Below are 23511 nucleotides of genomic sequence, written 5' to 3'. Positions count from 1 at the left end.
TATTTCATATAGGTTGTCCAATCTTGTGGTTTCATGGCAATGTAGAGACACTGACACGATTATTTGGCCCACTGAGCGACGTCGCATAAATTACTGGTTTACTGCACAATCTGCCGAGTCATTTGTAAATATTCATCATACCTGATCCGTGCACGGTTAATGTATATACACCAGAAAAACTGCTTCAGTATAATTTAAAAGGAAAACTAATAAAAAAATTTGAAAACTTTGAGTTTTAACGATAAGGACAAAATAAAAGATAAAATGAATAGTACTAAACTTGCCTTTTTAGTATAAAAATATGATTTTTCATTAAAGTGAATAGTACCGCAAGCTTTTCGTTAAAACTCCCTAATTTAAACGGATGAAGACTTCAGAAAGGAGAACACTTGAAATTGTATAATTTGCAGAAACCAGAAGTGAAATATGTAAAATATCATATAACTGGGAAATTTAAAGCTGTTCTCAAGAGTTGTTTTTGATCCAATAGATTACACTTGCAAGACATGAAGACACATAAACACCTTCAGAAAACACAAAAAATTCCTACTCAACTGAACTACCCAAGTACAAGTGCACGATGTCACAACAATACTGAGACCAAATCGAAACGAAAGGGGGTGGAAAACTGCTATTTTAAATTGTCCTGTACAAAGATATATGCCGGCCACATACCCAATGGGAGCGAATTGAGGCCAAATTATGTTAGCATCACGCCTTCCAGCCATACATGGTATCGTCAAGATCGCTGTTAAAGAAACCATTTTCTGTGAATTCACGGGCAATGTCTTGTACCAGATCCTCCTGCAAGTGAAGGTTTGAGGGTAAATCCGGGGCTCTCTGGTTGTAGGCATTGTTACCACCACCGCCTCCTGCGGAAGAGTCACTGTTTGCAGTGGCTTTGAAGCTGTTACTCCTGCTTGGAGCAGGGCCGTGACTACCAGACACATTGGAGGTGGATGGAGCTGCCGCTGGATTGTTGCCTCCAAAACTCAATCCATTCCTTCCCACACTCCCATTTGTGCTGGGACTGGGAAGAGATTGTTGTCCTCCCCCGCTGTTATTGGACATCTCCTGTAGCAGTTGCTGGATCATCTGTTGCTGCAAGGTCTGGTTGCCTTGGGAGCCAGTTGAATGATTTTGTTGTAGCAAGCTATTGGAACTAAGTGACCGCTGCTGCAGCTGCTGCGGCTGTCGCGAGGGTAGATGGGGACTTGACAAGGCACTACCAGGTAAGCTCTGCATGGATCCCGGTATTAAAGCAGCGGCACCTTGGAATGTTGAAGATGGGCTGTGATTGGAATTATTGAAGGAAGAAGATGCCTCCTGTTGAAGAGAGTTCGTATTTGAATTCATTGAGTTCTGCCTCAAGAGCAGATTCTGGTAATTTAGTGCCAGAGCAGCTTGTGCTGAACCGCTCATAGCTCCACGACCAGCCATCTGGTGGTTGTTCATTTGGTTATTCAGTCCAGGATGCAATGCCATTATCTTATTGAGTGTGTTCCTGTCGGTGGGCAAACCCTGAGCACTTGCTAACTGCTCCATTTCCTGCATCTTTTGCATCTGGAGCTTGGCCGCGGTGGCATGCCGAGGATAAACCTTCAAGCCCTCTGCAATTATCAACATAAGTTACTAAGAAAATAAATCATTATAAAAAATGTCAGTCATAATTGTTGCTAGACAATTTAATAATTGTTGCTAGACAATTTAATACGCAACTGATTCAACCAACCAACAGACTACGTCAATGGACCACTGTAAAAGGGGTGAAAGGAAAACAGAAACACAGGAGAAAACAAAAAACTAAGCAACCAAGTACCAAATTCTTCACCGCATTAAAGATTGACTTGAACTAAGGCCAATACTGAACTAAAGAAACAATGACAAAACTACTTCCTACAGGAAAATAGGTTGGAGATGACAGGTCTGGTGACGGGAGAATGTTAAGAGGCCAAATCTCCATTTATATAATCAGACATAATACTCAAGATGTATATTTAGCTCAAAATTGAAGATTCCACAAGATAATGCTTATCGCAGTATGACTCAATAAAGCTACAAATAGTAGCAAGTAGAGTATCAGTTGTGTAATCATGTCATGGTTTGTTTAAGAAGCTCGCTAAGATAGTGCTGTGCATGCATGTAAAGCCAAGATGGTACTAACAATCAGTATCCATGCAAAGCAGCAGCAGAGATTTACAACATGGCAATATGGGGTCAAGGGAAACTAACCAATTGGCCCAACTTTGTTCTCCCTGCAGAAGTCAACCAAGTCCTTCATGCTATTGACAACCTCTGAGATCTGTCAACAGCTTTCAGTAAGCAATTAAGACAAAACTCGGAATAAGAAAATATAACGTAAGTTTATTTCTTAAATCAGAACTCATGTCCATAAATGCAATAGCATATACCTGCAAACACCTCACATATCTTTTGGAAAAACCTAAGTCATTTAACGACTGCAACTCCAAACTCTTTGCAAGCTGCCGTCCAGCTGTCAGTACCCTGAAGAAAACAATCAACATCAGAGCAGCCCTTCTGAAAGGAATCAAAATCTAATACCCAAGTACTGAAAAAAAAAGGCATTCACTGATCCATTCATAAACTCACATATTGCTGTTTGTTTGTAGATCCTGCTGAGAGATCCCGTCAGATCCACTTTCAGCTATTGTGCTTTGACATTTCTGAGCAACTTGAACCAACTGATTCACCTGAAGAAAAAAGCATGCTTCATAAGTGCGAGATATAGAGTCTGCCCAATTTTATCTACTTTTATTTTCTGCTAACATTGTGATGTATTTAATTATAATGAATCACTGAACAGAAAATACAAAAATTAGAAAAATATTCCCAGCCCAACTAAAATCAAACTAAGATGGATCATAGGAATACAACCATATCAAGGAATAACAACACTATACCAATTTAACATTTCTTAATAGATTCCCAAAAGACCTTTACACATGCATTACAGTCTAAGAGTTAAAAATGTCATTACAGGTTCCAGAATTGCACATTTCTCATAACACATGAGCTAAATCACTGGATATCACTACCGATCATCATATTCTCACCATCACCAAACTCAAAACTGAGAAGTACCAATAAAAAATAACGATTACAATGAAAAAAGTGCTTCTAGCTAACGCATACATAAAGTATAATGCATGTCAACCATCCAAATAAGAAAAAAACTTAAATAAGGCAAACATAGACCAGTACCTGCGGAGCAACCAACCTACGAGGAAGAAGTTCTTCATGTCTTCTTGCACAGAATTCCCAAGACAATATCTGATAAAGCATAAAGTAGAAGGTTTGAAGCAGGTTATTTTCCAAGTCACAGAAACCAACAGTCAAAATTAAGAATTCTTTTCTTACCTTTAAATCTTGCGTAAATATAATACGAAGCTGACCCTCCCGAACAACACGAAGTTGCTCATATACACTCTCTTGAACTGCTTTCCCATACTCCAACATCATGACACCAGAAGGAAATCTACGTTCACGTGGCAAGTCCAAGAACAAAAGCTCATCGATGACTCCACTGCCAAATTTGATTTCATTAAGTCTAGGAAGCACTTCAAATGTCGCCTCTGTAACCATGACATGAAACTAGTTGGTTAGTTTCAGTTTAAAATACTATAAATACTTTAAATATTTCAAAGAGGTGATGCCATATGAGATCTCTATACATTTCTAAGTTACTTGGCCACAGAAATGTTTTTCAGGAGACTAGTGAAAGAAAATGGTCGACTGTAAGGGGCATCAGAGCAGAAACTTAAAAAGACAATGAGGGTAGTGTCCATCTATGCAAAAAGCATAAAAAGTGGAGCAAGAAGTACCTCAAGACAAATAAGAAGCAAGAACTAATTGTTTACCCAAAATCATTGTTCTTGTTTTGTAAAACCCTTGGCAAGGTCCCAATAAACTAACATAAAACTTCAGATTTCTTACCAAAACCCCTTCCAGATTTAGAACCACAAATGTCACATTGCCACGCGTCCTGACCAAAAAGAAAGAGAATATTCACATGTGAGAACAGTTGACGTTAGGCGTTAACTATGCAATTATATAGATAAGGGTATCACTTGTAGATACAGACACGGTCACTTATGATTATAGAAGAAACAAATCACATGACTGGACAGGAGTTAACTAACGCATATACTGACCATAGCAGCCTGAGGGAAAACACCGAGTGCGTGATGCCCAACATTATCATATAATGACAAGCACCATCTTTTCTTTGCACGCGGAGAGTAATACTCTGTAACAAACTTCCTCCAATAAGCAATACTATTGTCCTGTCAACAAAATCCACACATAATTAGATAAACCTAAGAGTTTTATAAAACTTTCTTGATGTAAAAAAATGTCAATAAAAGATCCCACTGAACTGAAATTGGACCATGAATCTAAGAAATAGTATGAATGTATAAATAACATATTTATAACAAAAAGGAAGACATGTCTATAATATAAACCCATCTAAAATGGAACTGAAGAGGGAAAAACAGTTGCACAATGGAGTGCATTAAACAGGGGAACTCACAGCAGGACGTTGCCGCTGGTGGTATAGATATTGCATCAGCCTACGAGCACATACGCCACCATCATAGGGGCGCTTAATGGAAGATACTGGCTGCATTGCTTGTTGTTGAAATTGCTGTTGTCTCAACTGTTGTTGTTGTTGCTGCTGCTGCTGCTGCTGCAACTGGGCCCTCTGCAGTTGAGGCATTGACTGCAAAATCTGTTGCTGTTGCCGTAATCTCTGCTGCTGAAGCATGGCTTGTAACTGGGGATTTCGACCTTGGAGTTGCATTGGATCCTGTCTTTGCAGTAACTGTTGTATCACCTGTTGCTGTAGAATATCTTCCTGCTTGATATCCAGACGGGGTTTTTTCTCGACATGGGCCAAATTGTTTGGATCCTGAATAAAGGTTCCAGGTACTCGCGCTCCCATGGGAAGGGAAACCTGACCAGTTTGGGATGTTGGTAAGGAAGTAGCACTAGAAGGCCCTTGCTGCCGTTGGTTCTGGTGTTGCTGATTCTGCTGAATTTGTTGAGAATTCTGGTCATGCTGAGAACTCTGTTGCACTACGGAAGACCCATCCACAATCGATGACCCTGACATGCTAATATTGTTGGAAGAGAAGGACATGGGTGATGCTGGTAAGCGCATGTATGACTCGTTATTGATGCTTGCACTTCTTTGCAAATGGGGACCTCCAGAAAGTACAGAGTTTGCATCTGTGACCAAAGAACTTGCCCCAACACTTAGACCTGAATTCGCCACACCGCTCAAAACTGCATTATTCATGTCCCCAGAAACCGGACCGAGATTTGAACGCCCAGTTCCGGGAATGGAATTAGAAGAGTTCCCGAAAGATGAACTCAAGTGTGAGTTAACTACAAGCTGAGACTGCCCATCCCCTTGGAAGAAAATTCCAGAACTTGGTGAAGACTGAGCTAATCCTCCAGCCACCCGAGAAGGCACCATAGGAGGCACCGCCCTTTGGTGGCCAGAGTCTAAGTAGCTCTCCAGAGCCAGGCCTGACTTAGTATTTTTACAATAATTAATATGCTCAGCCCACTCAATAGATACAAAAACAAAAGAAACAAGCAACCCCTCTAAGAAAAAGGCTCACAAATACAATCTGGGCACTCTCACCAGTATAAATACAAACAATTTCAGACACCCCACCTCACTGTCACTAATTTCACCAGTTATTCGATAAATATGCTACCCAAGATGGTGCACAATATTTATTTTCTGTATGAGCTTTCAACAATTTCTCATGGGGATCTAAGATAAACAAGAGGAAACAACACTATCAGCAGTAGGACCAGGAAAAAAAACTAAAAATAGAAACTAAACTATATTCCAAACCAATACCGGCCAGATAAGTAAATTTCAGCAACGAGGCAAGAAACACGAAATCCGACTCAAACCCAAAGCCCCCCTAGGGTTCCAAACGTTGATTCTCTACTGAGCCCACAAAAACCCTAATTTCCAACCAAGCTACCCTTGAAACTATGACATTAGCTTATCAGCCCTGAACCCCGTAATTTCTAGAGGATCTAAACCCAACCCAGTTCAACCGAATCAAAAATTAACAAAATATAATTGGAATAATCAATTGTTTAGCTCAATCTTTATCAATTAAACTGATAATTACAGACTAAAGACGAACTTAAAGCAGCTCCAGCTCAAATTTTGAACAAAATTAAACTAGTAAAAATCGTAATCAAGCAGAAAAACAAGAAGATCGAGCAGCGGAAACGAAATTTCGAAGACTAAGTAGAACAAAAAATCAGTAAGCTTTTTGCAGTCCAGAGATCGATCAGAGCACAATTTAATTAACCAAATTAGATAACTTGAAATAGCAGCAAAAATCGAAGCAAAAAACAGAAAAATTAATCGAGATAAATGTACGGCAGCTACTGACCTCAGGAATCGGGAGCTCTAAAAAGCCGAAACGTTGCCTTAATTTGAAAAAAAAAAAAAAAAAACAAAAGCCGAAATTTGCAGAGAAGTTTTGGAGAGAGAGAGAGAGAGAGAGAGAGAGAAACGGAGAGAAGAAAGAAGTTGGAGGGGCGCTGCTTATATACTACCGCGAATCGCAGAGGGGGACTGACCGGCTGCATCGGTGCCCTACCCTATATCACCGGCTTCAATCGGTGAAAGTAGGGACACGTGTCCTCTCATCGGTTGAAGATAATAGTCGGTGGTAGATCGCGCGATGGCGACACGAAGACTAGAGACACGTGGTGGAATGTGATTAGCTGATCTCTAGGTTACTTATTATGGGCTATGAGGGTCGTACCTGGATTAGCCTGTACAAGCTGCGATCGAGTGCATCCGGTTGTAACTGAATAGGTCTGCAGTCTTTCCCCTTCTCGGTAACGGAATCGAGGACAAATATGACAATTCGCAAGGTAATTAAAGAATATTGGACACGTGTGGTTATCCTGCTGGATGGTTTTTCCGTTCCCAACTGTGTTCGATTTTTTATTGTAAAGTAATGTTATTCACTCACCATTTTTTTTTCTTTGCACCCATTATCTCAATTTTTAACTGTCAAATTAAATAAATTGCAAAAGATTAATGACAGAAAATTAACGAGAAGTGTGTACGAAAAAAATGAGTGTGAGAATATAACTGTCTTCACCATATAGGGTTAGCGGATAGAGACAGACTACCGTCTGATTTTCCCACGTGTGGCTTCTGTTCTGTTTAATTTCGTTAAAGATTGCCAATTGACTAATTTAACCCCAAGGACAGAAACACAGACAATGGCGATCTTAGGATGTTTCAAGATGATGTTTCTGTTACCCAACAAAGTCCAACAAATGCAGGCGCGATGTCGTTTTCTTTAAGGCCCAACAAAGTCAAGATTCACACCCAATTGTAATAGGCCCAACAAACTTCGCTTTTTCAATTTTTTATTTTTATTTTTTTGTTTTTTTTTTTTATCATCAATACTACAATAGGCCCAATCCGATTTAAGGAGAAAATATCCAGAACAAAAGTATCAGACGATATATTTTTCTGTATCTATATTATGACATGTATCCGTTCGTCTTCTGAGCATGTTGAAAAATCTCACCCTATTCAAGAGTTTTTTATAAATAAATGGAGCATGTTGACACCCGACTTCAAATTTGTTTTGAACCAATTTTTTTTTGGTAAATAAATAATTTACCGATGATATTTCTTTTCTATGGTCCATAATGACTAAATTACAAAAAATAATAATAATAATAATGACTAAATTACAACGTGAAATTTGTAAATTGTATGCCTTGCACAAATAAATGAGGAAAGCATAACAATTTACCAATGATATTTATTTTCTGTGGTCCAAAAAGATTTTTTTATGACTATATATAGAAGAGTAATATAACATGAATTTAATTTCAATTTTAAATCACAGAAAATTCATACAAATATTTATGGAGCTAGCTGCTGGCGACTGTAATTTTCTCTTCCATGGCTCAAGGCATTACCTCCTTTTTGCAGATGCAGCATTTCTGAAAGAGGGAGAAATAATTATTAACAAAATTAAAATATTTTTTTCCATCGTCTAATCATCTCTCAGAATTAATAAAAAAATCTTAAACATTTTAAATACCTTATCATTCTCCAACCATTTTTTAATGCACTTTTCATGATACCGGTGCGAACACGGCAAAGTGGTCATCGCATCGCCCCTTTTATAGTCCATCATACATATAGAGCACCTACAAAATGATATAATATTATTCATCCAATTAAGCCAAAGTAATCTCTTTTTTATCACAGTTTAGCATCAAGAGCGATCACATGTTAATAAGGCGTCTCATTTTATGAGGGTCAGGACGGGGGTGTTAATTATAACAGACAAGCTAATCTGTTTACATATCTTTACTTTGTAAACGGATTTATACAGTTTCAAACTCGTGACCTTTTGGTCACAAAAGAACGACATATCCGTCGCACCAAGGTTCAGCGCTCACAGTTTTGCATAAAATAAAAAAAAACAAAAATTAAGATCACAGAGAACTGGTCTGTCTTACTCTTTGTTACTATCATCTGTCGAACCGACTTTTCTCTTTGGTGGCTTGTACTTGTGAGATGGCAATATAGAAAGAATCTCTTCACATAGTCCTTGGTCAACACTGCCGTTGGTTTCTTCTAAAGCTTGCAATTCCTGGTACGTAGTACTGATTAACACTAATTGGGTTCTTATTTAAGTAATTAAAATCTTCAATACAAGAGAGAATTCGACTATGCCACTAGAACTATAGGTCTTATGCAACAACAAAAAAAAAGTGTCAATGCGTCACCTCAATTGAAACTTTGTCGCAATGATATGATCTCATACTAAATACATGCAATTTTTTGAATGCAAAATGAAATATATTGCTTTTATTAATTTTTCAGGTTGAATATATTTTACGGAAAACTCAAAATATCCTCTAAATAGAATAACATCATAACTCATAAAAATATAATGTTCATATATTATTGAATTTACCTCATAATTCATGTTATCTACATCGACATTATCTTGGATTTCATCCTGCAGTTTTAGCGAATTGAAAAAAATGTAGGCCAATTAATCAAAGGTGGATTTGTCCGGTCGATGGAGTATTTAGAGAAGGAATAGCGTTTGTAATATAAAAAACATAGAACTCTATATACCCTATAGTGTTCTGCATGGAAAAATGCTGATAGTCGTTCTCCAATTCCTGCATCTGCAACGCGTGAGCTAACGCTTCATCTTCAAGCAACTGTCGATTAAAACTTCTGCTGGGATATGAGGAGGACCCCAAGTGACTGCTTTGTGCAACACCAAAGGGTTGAAACCTGTTTGCACCGCTGCTTCTATTTGGTGGAGCTAAAATCACTACCGGTACAGGCTACATAACATGTTTTATATAATCGAACAAAGATTAGTAGATAATTACTTTCCGCCGGCCGGCCATAACAAATTAATTAAGCTGCATTACGCTTAATCTTGACTTAAGTACCTGATGTGGAGGAGGACCTGTGGCTAGGGGAGTGTTGCAGTGATCACCAAAAATGTACCTGGAAAATTCTACGGCTTCGGGTGGGTATTCGTGTTCATCTGAACGGCGAGTTGGAATTCGATTTCCCATCCCGACAGTGTAAATTATTAGAAAATTACCCCAAAAAAGTACGAGATTTCTCAAAAATCATATGTCGGGATATTCCAGTCAATTAATCTCCATGGATGAACTTGGCATATATATTTAGCAGTTGGGTCTCTTAATCATCAGCATGGGTTAATCTTTAGCCATAATGCAAAGGGATATGTCGTGAAAAGTTATTAATTAGATCATGCATGGTATTAAGAGACATGATAAAGATTTGGTGCACAAACAATGTACACGTACACACTAGGACTAAGGTACTTTTTTTTGGGTTATCCTACAAACTTGATCAAAATTTATTTACACTAAGAAAGTGCGGGAGTAAATTGGTTGTCTTTACTTACAAGTGAAGAGAAATATCACTAAACTGTAATACTAAGTAACAACTCGATCAAAACTAGTAGGTGACCTATTTAGGATTTGTTGGAAATTCAAATCAAAATAGGTTGCTATTGTTGAAAATCAATGTCAAAGTTAGGCATTGAAAGTTAGGCAATGTTAGGTATGGTTGAATAAAAATTATTAGGTGCAATTAATGTGTTTTGTGTGGTAATAAATAATCTTAGTTTAATCATTTGGTTTGCTATAAATACCCAAGTTCTCAAGCATTGTAAATCATCCCATCCAAATCCCACTTCCAATTGTGAAGAAGCTTGTAAGCTTTCTTATTCCAACAATTTGTAAACCTTTTTCATATATCAAAGTCCAAGTGTTTTGCCAAAGCTTGTTGCTTCCCTCCTTTCTCTATTTCTTTCTTTGTCCAATTTTATTTGAGAGTGCAAAGTGAAAGAGGTGTGATAGAGTTTGTAAACTTATCACCCACATATTTTGGTATTGAGTTAGTAAACTGTCAAATACCAACAATTGGTATCAGAGCCAGAATACCATTCTGGCAGGTGCAGCAGTTATGGCGTCCAACTTAGTGCAACTCCAAGTTCCCACATTGAAGAAAGAAAATTATGAAAGATGGTGCATCCAATTCAAAGCATTGTTTGGATCACAGGAGCTATGGGAAGTTGTCAGTAGTGGGTATGTTGTACCCACTGCCGAGCAAGAAGCCGTATATACTGCGGATCAAAGGAACACTCTCAAGAACTTACGAAAGAAGGACCAAAAGGCGATGTATCTTCTATACCAGGGTTTGGAAGATTCAACGTTCGAGAAGGTTGTAGAAGCAACAACGAGCAAGCAAGTATGGGATACACTCAGTACAATCTACAAAGGAGTAGATCGAGTCAAGAAAGTGAGGTTACAATCACTTCGAGCAGATTTTGAAATTGCTCATATGAATGAAGGGGAGAGCATCTCCGACTATCACTCAAGGCTCATTGTGATAGTAAATCAGATGAGGAGAAATGGCGAGAGACTCGATGAAGTACGAGTTGTTGAGAAGATACTCCGGTCACTCACATCTAAGTTTGAGCATGTGGTGACTGCCATTGAGGAATCCAAGGATTTGGAGGTGATGAGCGCAGAAGAGCTACTAGGATCCCTCCTAGTTCACGAGCAACGCATTCAGAAAAATGCAAGCCCCACAACGCTAGAGCAAGCTTTGGAGTCAAAGTTGAATATTGACAAACCAAATAAAGGTCGTGGGCAGTGGAACTCACGTCGTGGGAGCTCATCCAACCGTAGCCGAGGACGAGCCCGAGGAAGAGGTCGAGGCTATGCACAAAATCAAGGTCAGTCTCAGGAGTGGAGATCTACTCGAGGAAAGGCGCATATCCAGTGTCACAACTGTAAGCAATATGGACATTATGCCAATGAATGTTCACATAAAAATGGTGAGCATGTCAACATGGCAAAATCAAGTGGAAATACTGATGAAGAACTTACAGTCTTACTAGCACACCATGATTCCAGTAGCCAACAAGATGTTTGGTATTTGGACTCTGGTGCAAGCAATCACATGTGTGGAAAGAAGGAGTTTTTTGCCGAACTCAAAGAAGGGGCCTATGGATCTGTAAGTCTTGGTGACTCCTCAAAGTTGCCAGTTGAAGGCAAAGGGAAGATCAAGATCATCCAGAAGGATGGAAGAGAAGAATACATCTCCGATACCTACTACATACCAGGTATGAAAAGCAACATTTTGAGCATTGGTCAACTGCTCCAGAAAGGGTACATTATACATATGGAGAACATGCTTCTCACTCTCACAAATGCAAGGAGAAAGCTTATTGCACGTGTTCGAATGTCAAAGAACCGGATGTTTCCGTTGAATTTGAACACAAAGATTGGAAGCTGCAACATCGGTGTAATGGAAGATGAGTCATGGAAATGGCATCTTCGATTTGGCCATCTTAATTTCAATGGCCTAAAGTTGCTGTCAAGTGGAGGAATGGTTCGTGGTCTACCCCAGATTGAAGCCACACGCCAAGTATGTGAAGGTTGTGTGCTTGGCAAGCAAGCACGACTATCGTTCCCTGTTGGTGATACATGGAGAGCAAAGGCACCACTGCAGTTGGTGCACACAGATATATGTGGTCCATTGGATCCCATGTCTTATGGAGGTAATAGGTATTTTATTACCTTCATTGATGATTTCAGTAGAAAGACTTGGGTCTATTTTCTCAAGGAGAAGTCAGCTGCCCTAAAAATTTTCAAGGAGTTCAAGGCACTCACAGAGGCAGAAAGTAACCACAAGCTTGTGGCTGTGAGATCAGATAGAGGTGGAGAGTACACCTCCAATGCTTTCCAAGCATACTGCAAGGAGCAAGGAATTAGGCATCAACTTACTGCTGCCTATACCCCACAGCAAAATGGGATAGCCGAAAGAAAGAATCGAACCATCCTTGACATGACAAGGTTCATGCTTAAGGAGAAGAATTTGCCAAAAGAGTTATGGGCAGAAGCTGTAGCTTGTTCGATTTATTTGTTGAATCGATGTCCAACAAAGAGTGTCAAGAGGATGACACCACAAGAGGCTTGGAGTGGATACAAGCCGAATGTTACACACCTAAGAATTTTTGGGTGTGTTGCATATGCTCAAGTTCCAGAAGCCAAGAGGAGGAAACTTGATGATAGAGGTGAGAAGTGTGTGTTTATGGGCTATAGTGAAGAGTCCAAGGCATACAAGCTCTACAACCCACTAACTGGCAAACTAGTGGTTAGTAGAGATGTCATCTTCAGTGAGGAAGAGACATGGACGTGGAACAACAAAGAAGTCAGTAAAGAGAAGATCGTCTCCACTGATTTTGAAGAACCAGAAGTTGTACCACCGATTGAGCAACAGCCTGCTCAAACAATCACAACAACTCCAGTGCACAGAATTGCAAGGAATGGTCCTACATCTAGTGAGGAAAGCAGCTCCTCAACTCCAGTGAGGTTAAGGAGTCTCACAGAGATTTATGGACAAGAAGAAGAAGAAGAAACCAACCTTTTCTGCTTGTATGCAGACCACGAGCCTTTCTCATTCAATGAAGCTGTGGAAGAAGATTGTTGGAAGAAAGCCATGGAAGAAGAGATCCATGCCATCGAGAAGAATGACACTTGGGAGCTGACAAAGCTCCCACCAAATCAGAAGGCTATTGGTGTCAAGTGGGTTTACAAGATCAAACGCACTGCAGATGGGAGTGTGGATCGATACAAATCAAGGCTTGTAGCAAAGGGCTACAAACAGAAGTATGGAGTGGACTATGATGAAGTCTATGCTCCAGTTGCGAGACTTGACACGGTAAGATTGCTAATCTCTCTTGCCGCACATCATAAATGGAAAATTTATCAACTAGATGTCAAGTCAGCCTTCCTTAATGGAGTACTTGAGGAAGAAGTGTACGTGGAACAACCGGAAGGCTTCCAAGTACAAGGAGAAGAAGATAAGGTGTATCGTTTGAAGAAGGCTTTGTACGGCCTCAAGCAAGCACCACGAGCTTGGAACTCAAGGATCGACAACTACCTTCACCAAAATGGATTTCAGAAATGTCCATACGAGCATTCAGTTTACATGAAGAATGGTGAAAAAGGGGAGTTCTTAATTATTTGTCTCTATGTAGATGATTTATTGTTTACAGGAAACAATGAGGCAATGTTCCATGAGTTCAAGCAATCCATGTTCAGTGAATTCGAGATGACTGACAATGGATTAATGTCATACTTTCTTGGCATAGAAGTGAAGCAAGAAAGTGATGGTATCTACATCTCTCAACAAAGGTACATGAGAGACATATTGAAGAAGTTCAATATGGACAAGTGCAACACTGTCAATACCCCAGTCGCAACTGGATTAAAGCTGTCCAAAGGAGGAGAGGGTGAGTTTGTAAACTCAACAATGTACAAAAGCCTCGTTGGAAGCCTAAGGTACCTTACAATCACAAGACCTGATATAGTTTATGGTGTTGGACTCGTGAGTCGATACATGGAAACACCAAGGGAGTCTCATTGGCTGGCCGCCAAGAGAATTTTGAGGTACATAAGAGGTACTCTAAACTATGGTCTATTTTATAATTTTGGTGAAGATGCAAAATTATTTGGTTATTCAGATAGTGATTGGGGAGGTGACCAAGATGAAAGGAAAAGCACAACTGGCTATGTGTTTTTTCTAGGATCAACAGCTTTCTCATGGACTTCAAAGAAGCAATCAATTGTTGCTTTGTCATCATGTGAAGCCGAGTATGTTGCTGTAGCCTCAACCGTGTGTGAGGCAATTTGGTTAAGAAATCTGTTGAAGTCAATGTGTCATCCACAAGTGGAATCGACTGTGATTCATGTAGATAACGTGTCTGCAATCAAACTTGCAAAGAATCCTGTTCAACATGGAAGGAGCAAGCACATTGATACCAGGTTCCATTTTCTAAGGGACCATGTGAAGCAAAAGACAATTGAACTTGTCTACTGTCACACCAAGGAACAAGTGGCAGACATCTTCACAAAGCCATTGCCAATTGAAACATTCCGGCTACTGCGTGAAATGCTAGGAATGAAGGCGTTTTGATTTGAGGAGGTGTGTTGGAAATTCAAATCAAAATAGGTTGCTATTGTTGAAAATCAATGTCAAAGTTAGGCATTGAAAGTTAGGCAATGTTAGGTATGGTTGAATAAAAATTATTAGGTGCAATTAATGTGTTTTGTGTGGTAATAAATAATCTTAGTTTAATCATTTGGTTTGCTATAAATACCCAAGTTCTCAAGCATTGTAAATCATCCCATCCAAATCCCACTTCCAATTGTGAAGAAGCTTGTAAGCTTTCTTATTCCAACAATTTGTAAACCTTTTTCATATATCAAAGTCCAAGTGTTTTGCCAAAGCTTGTTGCTTCCCTCCTTTCTCTATTTCTTTCTTTGTCCAATTTTATTTGAGAGTGCAAAGTGAAAGAGGTGTGATAGAGTTTGTAAACTTATCACCCACATATTTTGGTATTGAGTTAGTAAACTGTCAAATACCAACAGGATTTACATGTTAGTGTCCTTGGCTATATTGGTTTACTTTGTTTTCTTATTCCCCAAGCTTCTATTCTTAAGTTTGTGGAATGACATTCATGATTTTTTTTAATTTATACGACTACATTACTTATAATAACGGTTGAGAATTTGAGCAAAACCAGACAATAGGTATGTCATAATAATTTCATATTAAACTCGTCATCTATTGAAGTCAAACTTAAAATTTCTCACTTTTAAATGGAAAAAAATATTACTAAACTATAATATTAAGCGGCTACATTCAACATCTTTGAACAAGCATTTTCAGGTGGTCAAATTGAAACACAAATTTCAATTGCCCAATGATACTACTCCTGCTTCAGTATTACTCGTATTTTCTTTGTAGATTTATTCACGTCCAATTATCATGATATCCTAAGTCTGCATAAATCAAATTGCATATACATATATTTTGAAATTCTGGGTTTTTTTATATTATGGTTGCATATCATATGTATATAATGGTTTTTCATAATTATCGAATTGAAGTTTTGGGTGCACTAGCCACAAGTTATACACAGATAGGGTGAAGGTGTTTTTTTATCGTTAAAGATGAATTTCATTTACAACAACAAAAAAGTAACATACACATAAAATACAAATCAAGGAGAGAAGGAAAATATGATAAGCATGGACTTTTAAAAAAATCTTTTGGCTTGAAGACCCCCGATGTGGAGGCACAATCCACCAAAAGGAAATTTGCCATCACAAACAATCATTGACTCTGTAACTCCGATTCCGCCTCCAAAAATGGCGTCAGCCACGGAGGAGAAGTAACATGATTGAAACCCAACTTAGACGCAAGCAGAAGTCCTTCCCTCGCTGCAATCAATAATTCCACAGCTGGAGAGTAAAAGGACTTTGTTTTGATCAAATTATACAGCAGACTCGCAGAGTTAAGTATAAAGTCAATAATCGATGTGAGTGCCACGAGCTTCTGGACCTGGCCATTTTTAATCCAAATTTTTTTTATCCAAATTTACGAAGGATGCATTTCGTTATTTTGTAGTTTGCACCGTTCCACAAAACTCTATGATATCAAATCATCTGTCTTCTTGGATTGGGCGAATTTGCCCGTACAGCTTTTGTTTATGATTTTCGACAGATAGTTGACGATTGATGGTCGTTTGCATGCCACGGCGTTGTATGCTAAAGGACAGAATAAGTAAATGTGTTAAGTTGACAACTCCACTGCTCTTGGTTTCTGTGGATCTAGTTCAATAGATGGTTATGATTTCAGAAGATCCGAATGACTGCATTTTTATGGTTATGTAGGAGTGTTGTAGTGAATTGGGTTCGTGGTTGTGGCGGCCTATGGCGTCGTCGTCAAAGGCTGGCCTCCACGAATGTCGTTGCTGTTGTCCTTGCTAAAACTGTGACTCACACTGCCTGATGTGAAACTGTGACAGCTATTGGTGCTAACAAACCTTATGTAGGCTTATGGGTTCGCGTTGGAGCTACGAGGCCGATGGTGGTTTGGGCTTAGAATCCCTTTACCACCAATCCTTATTTGCGTTGTCCTGTCTACAACTGGAATCTCATGTGTCTTTGCTAGCCACGCCTTCTGCCAACTCTGAAGCCGCCTGTCTTATGTGGACACGTCATCCGCCCTAATTTTATTTTTTTTTAGTTTAGATTATGCTTTTGTTTATCGTTCATAAAGAGAGTTACGTAGTAGATGTTGTTTGTGTCGATATGGCGATTCGGCCTCATTATTTGTAATGGCTTTATATCAGGGTTTTGGTGCTAGGTTTGTTGCGTCTATCATCCTTGTGATGAATCTGCAACGTATCTTTTTAGTGGTATGTATGGTAGTCGCATAGCGGTTTCAAATTCATTAATTTGTGTTTTGAGCGATTTTCCTGATCAAGAATTTGACCACTGAAAATTGTACTCTTCTGACACCCTTTCATTTTTGTAAACAAAACAAAAAAATAGACTTAAGCAACCGTCAACTTGGTTTCAGCCTGTTGAAATGTCTGACATTGACCGTATCAATGAGAAAAAAAAAAGTTTAAATATCCTAACCCACTCCAACTAACACCGAAACATTTTGTGATAAAACTCCACACCTAACGAATAGTGCAGGTGGTAACCAAGTTGGGGATAGTATCGGTGCTGTTAGAAGTGGGCCCTTGACCCGCCTCTCTAATAATTCTACATGGTATCATAGCCAAAGAGCGGGTCCGTACTGTCTTGCTACGTGATGGGTGGGTCCCCTTGGGCCTACGCGATGATGGTGGGTCACTTGGCCTCGCGTGTAGGGTGAGTCCCCTTGGCTCCACGTGGTTGTCGATGTGTGAATCTTCCACATGGAATCTAATTAGTGGGTCCCACATGAGGGCACGTGTTGAAATGTGTCACACAACCGTATCAATGAGAAAAAAAGAAGCCAATGTTTAAATGCAACGAAGTTTATATGTTATGACAATATTTGAATTTTTTTTATCATGCAACTTGGTACCGTTTAGCCTCAATAGCCCGATCTCGATCTTACGATTTTAGGGCCATCTGCGTCCTTGCGAATTGAATTTCCCTATTCGAACTCCTTACTTCTAGGAAGAAGAGAGGGGTTAGGTGAATCAGTTGATTTGCTTATCTTCTTCGCGAGATTACGAAACATTGGTGTAAAAGATTCAGTGGGATCTGTGATCTATGCAAGTGCAATACTAGTTGAGGTTCATTGGAACATGCAGCTACATACACCAGTTGATACGTGAGATATATTTTAATGACAATATTTAATTTTTTTTTCTTGCAACTTGGTACCAGGTTTTATGTAGTGCGATACTAGCTGAGGTTCATTTGGAGCATGTAGCTACATACATACACCAGTTGATATTTGATATATATTTTCTTAATGACAATATTTGACTTCTTTTTTCTTGTAACATGGCATTGAGGCCATATAGAAACGAATACGTTCTGTATTAATTGTATTTTCCAATTTGTTAATGAAATATTTTAATTTTAACTCTCATTCGATTACAATTTATAACAACTCACTTATGATACGATTTAACCAAATCTACACATCTTAGTGTAATATATTAGTGTTTCTACACAATGATGGATATAATCCAACTAGGTAGACTAATGGGGGGAGGACATTAAAAAGAAGGCTTATTATTTGAAATGCTCTCTGAAACTATCATTTAACCCAAATTTACCTTTTAAAGTTGGTTTTGTCTCATCTTGCCCCTTGAAACTAACATTTTCAATTCTTTTGGCCTCACTTTACTTGTTACACATTTATTTACCTTTAGCTTACACACTAAACCAATCTCAGTTCCATTTTTGACAACTCTAATTCAAACCCAATCTCAGTTACATTTTTGACAACTCTAATTCAAACCCCATGAGTTAAGGCGTTTTATTATTTTTTATTTTTTGAACAAACGTTATTATCTACACTAAAGGGGTAGGCTTAGTCTCGCCATGAGCTAACAATAATGTTGTTCGAATTCGTTTTTGGCAAGAATGAAACATAAGATCTCTTACTAAGTGGCAAGATAAATTATTCAATCAATAAGAAATTCCGCACCGTGCCCTCTCGAGCAAGCAAGCAAGAAGAACCAGATTAACCTGCCTATACTTGGCAGGTCTATTTCAAAATCCAAGCCCCAATGTGTTGGTAAATTAGACAAACACCACCATCCCACATGCCGCAACGTGCATCATAACCTTATTTATCTAAGCCCTTCACTGCCTCCACTTCCCTCAAATCTAAACCCTTTTAAATTCCAAGGGAAGAGAAAGAAAATCGTCAAACACTTTCCTCCACCACCACCATACATCCATGGCTTCTAAGGACAACCGCCTTCCGTACCACCCAACCTCCAAGCCCTCCAAACCCTCTCTATTCCTTTGGAAAACACCCAACGTCTACACCTTACCCGTCGTCCTCTTCCTCTGCCTCTGCTCCTACTTTTTCGGCCTCTGGCAACACGGCGGCCCCACCGCGGTCACCAAAACCGCCTCCACGCCAACCTTCAAACTCCCATGCAAATCCCCCAACGAAATCCACACCACAACCACAACAACCACCGTGTCAGCCTTAGATTTCACCTCCCACCACAGCCCCAACTTCAGCACCGCCACGTCCTCCCACGCTACCACCACCAACGTGTTCCCGCGCTGCGATGCAAAATACAGCGAGTACACGCCATGCGAGGACGACAAGAGGTCGCTGAAGTTTGACCGTGACAGGCTCATATACAGAGAGAGGCACTGCCCCGAGACGAGCGAGCTCCTTAAGTGCCGCATCCCAGCACCGCACGGCTACAAAAACGTGTTCCCGTGGCCGAGAAGCCGGGATCTGGCTTGGTACGCCAATGCGCCGCACAAGGAGTTGACGGTGGAGAAGGCCGTGCAGAATTGGATCATATACGAAGGAGATAGGTTTAGGTTCCCTGGGGGAGGCACCATGTTCCCTAACGGTGCGGACGCGTACATTGATGATATTGGCAAATTCATCAATCTCAAAGATGGCTCGATTCGGACCGCCATTGATACAGGCTGTGGGGTAAGCAAGCTTGCATTATCCTCATTTGTTTATTTACAAATTAATACGATTAGATTTACTAATTAAATTATATTCCTCATTTGTTTCTTTACTACTTAATTAAGATTTATGATAATATTTTGTCTTTCATTAACGTATTTTAATACTCCTAGTTGTCCTTATTGAGAAATTTTTTATTATGATTGGAACACGGGTGATATATCATGTGGTTTTATATAAGTAGTGGAAAATTTTATTTTTTAAGTTATTAACTTTTTTACACATATATCTCACCATTTGTATAATGACACGGATATACCATCCCGTATTCCGATCACATTGAAAAATCTCTCATCCCCATCGTCCACCAAGTGATTACTTGTTTAGTCTAACACACTTGGATAAATAATTGTTTTTAATTCGAATTATTGAATGGTTATTTTTAGAAGAAAACTGGTGATGGTATGTGAATTAGGACAAATTTGGATAAAATATGAATTTAGCTGTGGATTAGTTGGTAATTGATGGTCACAACTAAACAACTTTAATATCCTAGTGATAAAATAAGAAGGAAAACAAAATAGGAAGGGTAGGGGAGGGGCAGTATAATTTCCCAAACTAGGACATTGCCTCCCTCCTAATTTTAGCAATTCAAATTTACAGATTAACTCCCAACTTGAGAAAGGAATCTCGCAGGATTTGGGGTGTTTTCAATTGAGATTTTGAAATATCTTAATTCTTTTTACAAATCCAGGTGTATCGATTAGGATTTAAGTGATTATCTGAAAGTTTAGGGGTACTTAATCAGGATTTTGAAGAAGTGTATACCATTTAAGTATTCAATTAGAGATTAATTTTGAAGGATTTATAAAAGTTGGGGAATTCAAAGGAATTTGAGAGATTTCGTAGTGTATTTTAAGCATTATTGAATATCACCTCTCCCCCTGAAAATTTGAGGAAATTCACTAAAAAATCTACATAGAATCTCTAAAATCAATTAAACTCCATCAAAATCCATGAATTTATAAATTCATTAAAATCCTTCAAAATCTCAATTGAATATACCCAATCCTATCATCAAGTGCAAATAATATACGTAGTTAAGACTTATTATGTATAATTTGGTCAACCATGAGACTAAATTATTGGTTCCTCAATCCGAAATAAAACATTTCGATTTGGAAAATAACTTCACCAAATCTGATATCACCGAGCTGATCTGTAATTTATGACAATTCAATTTTTAAGCAAGAAAATTTTATTCATTGTTGATATGTCACGGTGTAATATATATTCAACGTAATCCTTACCCTGATATCAAGATGAAGTTGATCTTGTGTTACAATGTTTTTCAAGAGATAATTTTTTACCTTGTTTCAAAGGTGGTCTTAATCTTACGCTATAATATTTTTCGAGAAACAATTAATCACACTTATTTTCTCCTTCTGCATTTATCGAAAATAATTTTCTTTTCTTAGCGGAGTCATCCTCGTTGACTCGAGAGGGTTCCACGTGGCAGCCACGTGATTTTAATTTCTTATTTTCTCAACGTGCGTGCATGCAACGCAGGTAGCCAGTTGGGGAGCGTACCTGTTGTCCCGCGACATCCTCGCCATGTCGTTCGCGCCGAGGGACACGCACGTGTCGCAGGTCCAATTTGCTCTCGAGCGCGGAGTGCCCGCCCTCATCGGAGTCATTGCGTCGAAAAGACTTCCTTACCCTTCGCGAGCCTTTGACATGGCCCATTGCTCTCGCTGCCTCATTCCCTGGGGCCAACACGGTAAAACTTCTAAAGTCACTTTTAACTTTCAAATTTTAGTCGAATCTTTTACGTGACTTTTACACGATTATATAATATTATTAATTTAGACAGTACGTAAATCTATTTACTAATATTATAACATATCATTCATGTCATAGTTTATATTACAACGTTTGAATTAGTAATTACGTACTTACACAATTTCGCACATTTTGAATTGGTACAGATGGGGTTTACTTAACGGAGGTGGACAGAGTTCTGCGACCGGGTGGGTACTGGATTCTATCGGGGCCGCCGATCCGTTGGGCAAAATATTGGAAGGGTTGGGAAAGAACCAAAGAGGATTTGAATGAAGAGCAGACTTCCATTGAGAATGTAGCCAAGAGCCTCTGCTGGAAAAAGTTGGCGGAGAAGGACGACATTGCCATTTGGCAAAAACCCACCAACCATTTGAGTTGCCAAAACAACCGCAAGTTCGGCAAGGCTCGCAATTTCTGCCCCGCTAATGATCCTGATACCGCTTGGTATGTGTCCGCTTTAATTTTATCTTTTAAAGTTACAGATGTTACTGTCTTTATTGAGATTAGTGTCATGTGCACGTTTTTAATGAATTTCGTTAATTTAATTAGAAAGAAAAACATAACTGAATTATTTTTCGTTAAACTCATCCATTTCTTTTGTACAAAAATGTTGAAGGTACACAAAGTTGGAGACTTGTTTAACCCCATTGCCAGAAGTTTCAGACAATGAAGAAGTTGCAGGAGGGAAGTTGGCAAACTGGCCACATAGGCTCAATGCAATCCCACCAAGGATTAGCAAGGGAACTGTGAAAGGTGTGACGGCTGACGTTTTTAAGCAAGATTCGGAGCTGTGGAAGAAGAGAGTTTCGTACTATAAATCGGTGAATAATCAGCTCGGAAACCCTGGAAGGTATAGAAATATTTTGGACATGAATGCACAGTTGGGTGGATTTGCTGCTGCCCTAGTTGATCTCCCTGTCTGGGTCATGAATGTGGTTCCGGTGGAGGTTAAGTCTAACACCCTTGGAGTCATCTACGAACGAGGATTGATCGGAACATATCAGAACTGGTAATTTCATAACATTTTATCATACATCTTCTATGTGACATACATCTAAATTTTCAAGGCTAACACGCTTGGAGTTGTTTTAAATTCGCAGGTGTGAAGCAATGTCTACATATCCAAGAACTTATGACTTCCTTCATGCTGATTCAGTGTTTAGCCTCTACAAAGATAGGTAAAACCTAAACATTTTCCAAGTCATTTGCATATTATTTATGTGTGACTAAATACCAACATGTACCAATGTGTGTCACATTATTCGAGTTGCAGATGCGAAGCGGAAGACATTTTGCTGGAGATGGACAGAATTCTGAGGCCGGAGGGGAGCGTGGTCATCCGAGACGATGTTGATGTGCTGGTGAAGATCAAGAGCATCATCGACGGAATGGAATGGGACAGCCAGATTGTAGACCACGAAGACGGTCCTCTAGAGAGGGAAAAACTGCTGTTCGCCGTGAAAAAGTATTGGACAGCTCCTGCTGCAGCTGAAGATAAACCTTCCTCCTAGCAATGGCGTTTTGTTTAGCTTTGTTTTGTACTTAAACATTCATGATTCTTTTTGTGAAGCATTTGCTCCTCCAGCTGATAGCAGCTGGTTTTTCATTTAATGAAAGGTTTCTATCCAAATCTCAATTTTCTCACACTGGATATGCTCTTTGCTACCCAAGGTACGTGATATATTATCCAAAGGTCAATTTCCTAGCACCAAGTTGAACAATTATGATGATTCTCTTTAGATGTCTTTCATCCGGATCCTTTAATTCTCTACGTTCTCTGATGGGTTCTGGCTCCAATTGCCGACCCACCACGCCCACATGTCTTCTTGCCTCCGATTGCCCAAAACTGGTACCAAGTCCTCCCACAGAGAGAGAGAGAGAGAGAGAGAGAGAGAGAGAGAGAGAGAGAGAGAGAGAGCAGGGGGGAACAAGATGAACATGAAAAAGCAAAAAAAAAAAAAAAAAAAGTTAATTAATTCATGGTGGAGATACGATTGAAGGATTAGGATAATCCAAGTGAAAGGGATCTTGAGAGGATCCTATTCTAGATGCTAGATTCAAAACTTTATTATTTTATGTAATATAAC

The 23511-nt window shown here is 39.1% G+C and overlaps 2 protein-coding genes across 5 annotated transcripts; one reads left to right on the top strand and one right to left on the bottom strand.

Annotated features, from left to right (window-relative positions):
• Positions 1-420: 420 nt before the first annotated feature.
• On the bottom strand, positions 421-6561 carry LOC137720042 (probable transcriptional regulator SLK2). 4 transcript variants are annotated; one of them, XM_068459042.1, is made up of 10 exons: positions 6450-6561; positions 4553-5806; positions 4173-4304; positions 3955-4003; positions 3379-3593; positions 3223-3291; positions 2611-2711; positions 2412-2505; positions 2233-2302; positions 421-1610 (listed from the first exon to the last, which is right to left on the bottom strand). In XM_068459042.1, the coding sequence occupies exons 2-10, from the start codon at positions 5498-5500 to the stop codon at positions 712-714; spliced, it is 2577 nt and encodes an 858-aa protein (XP_068315143.1). In that variant the 5' UTR covers positions 5501-5806; positions 6450-6561; the 3' UTR covers positions 421-711. The 4 variants fall into 4 exon arrangements, with proteins under 4 accessions (XP_068315143.1, XP_068315145.1, XP_068315146.1 ...); XM_068459044.1 differs by having other exon boundaries at positions 4553-5553; positions 6450-6560; XM_068459045.1 differs by having other exon boundaries at positions 4553-5307; positions 6450-6559.
• A 12261-nt stretch (positions 6562-18822) lies between these two features.
• On the top strand, positions 18823-23041 carry LOC137721441 (probable methyltransferase PMT15). Its single transcript, XM_068460535.1, has 6 exons — positions 18823-19603; positions 21152-21362; positions 21571-21868; positions 22041-22433; positions 22525-22602; positions 22698-23041. The coding sequence occupies exons 1-6, from the start codon at positions 18878-18880 to the stop codon at positions 22933-22935; spliced, it is 1944 nt and encodes a 647-aa protein (XP_068316636.1). The 5' UTR covers positions 18823-18877; the 3' UTR covers positions 22936-23041.
• Positions 23042-23511: the final 470 nt, after the last annotated feature.

This window comes from Pyrus communis, chromosome 16 (genome assembly GCF_963583255.1).
Source record: "Pyrus communis chromosome 16, drPyrComm1.1, whole genome shotgun sequence".
NCBI lineage: Eukaryota > Viridiplantae > Streptophyta > Magnoliopsida > Rosales > Rosaceae > Pyrus > Pyrus communis.
Note: the sequence above shows the minus strand (reverse complement) of the source record. Positions and strands in the feature narration are given on the sequence as shown.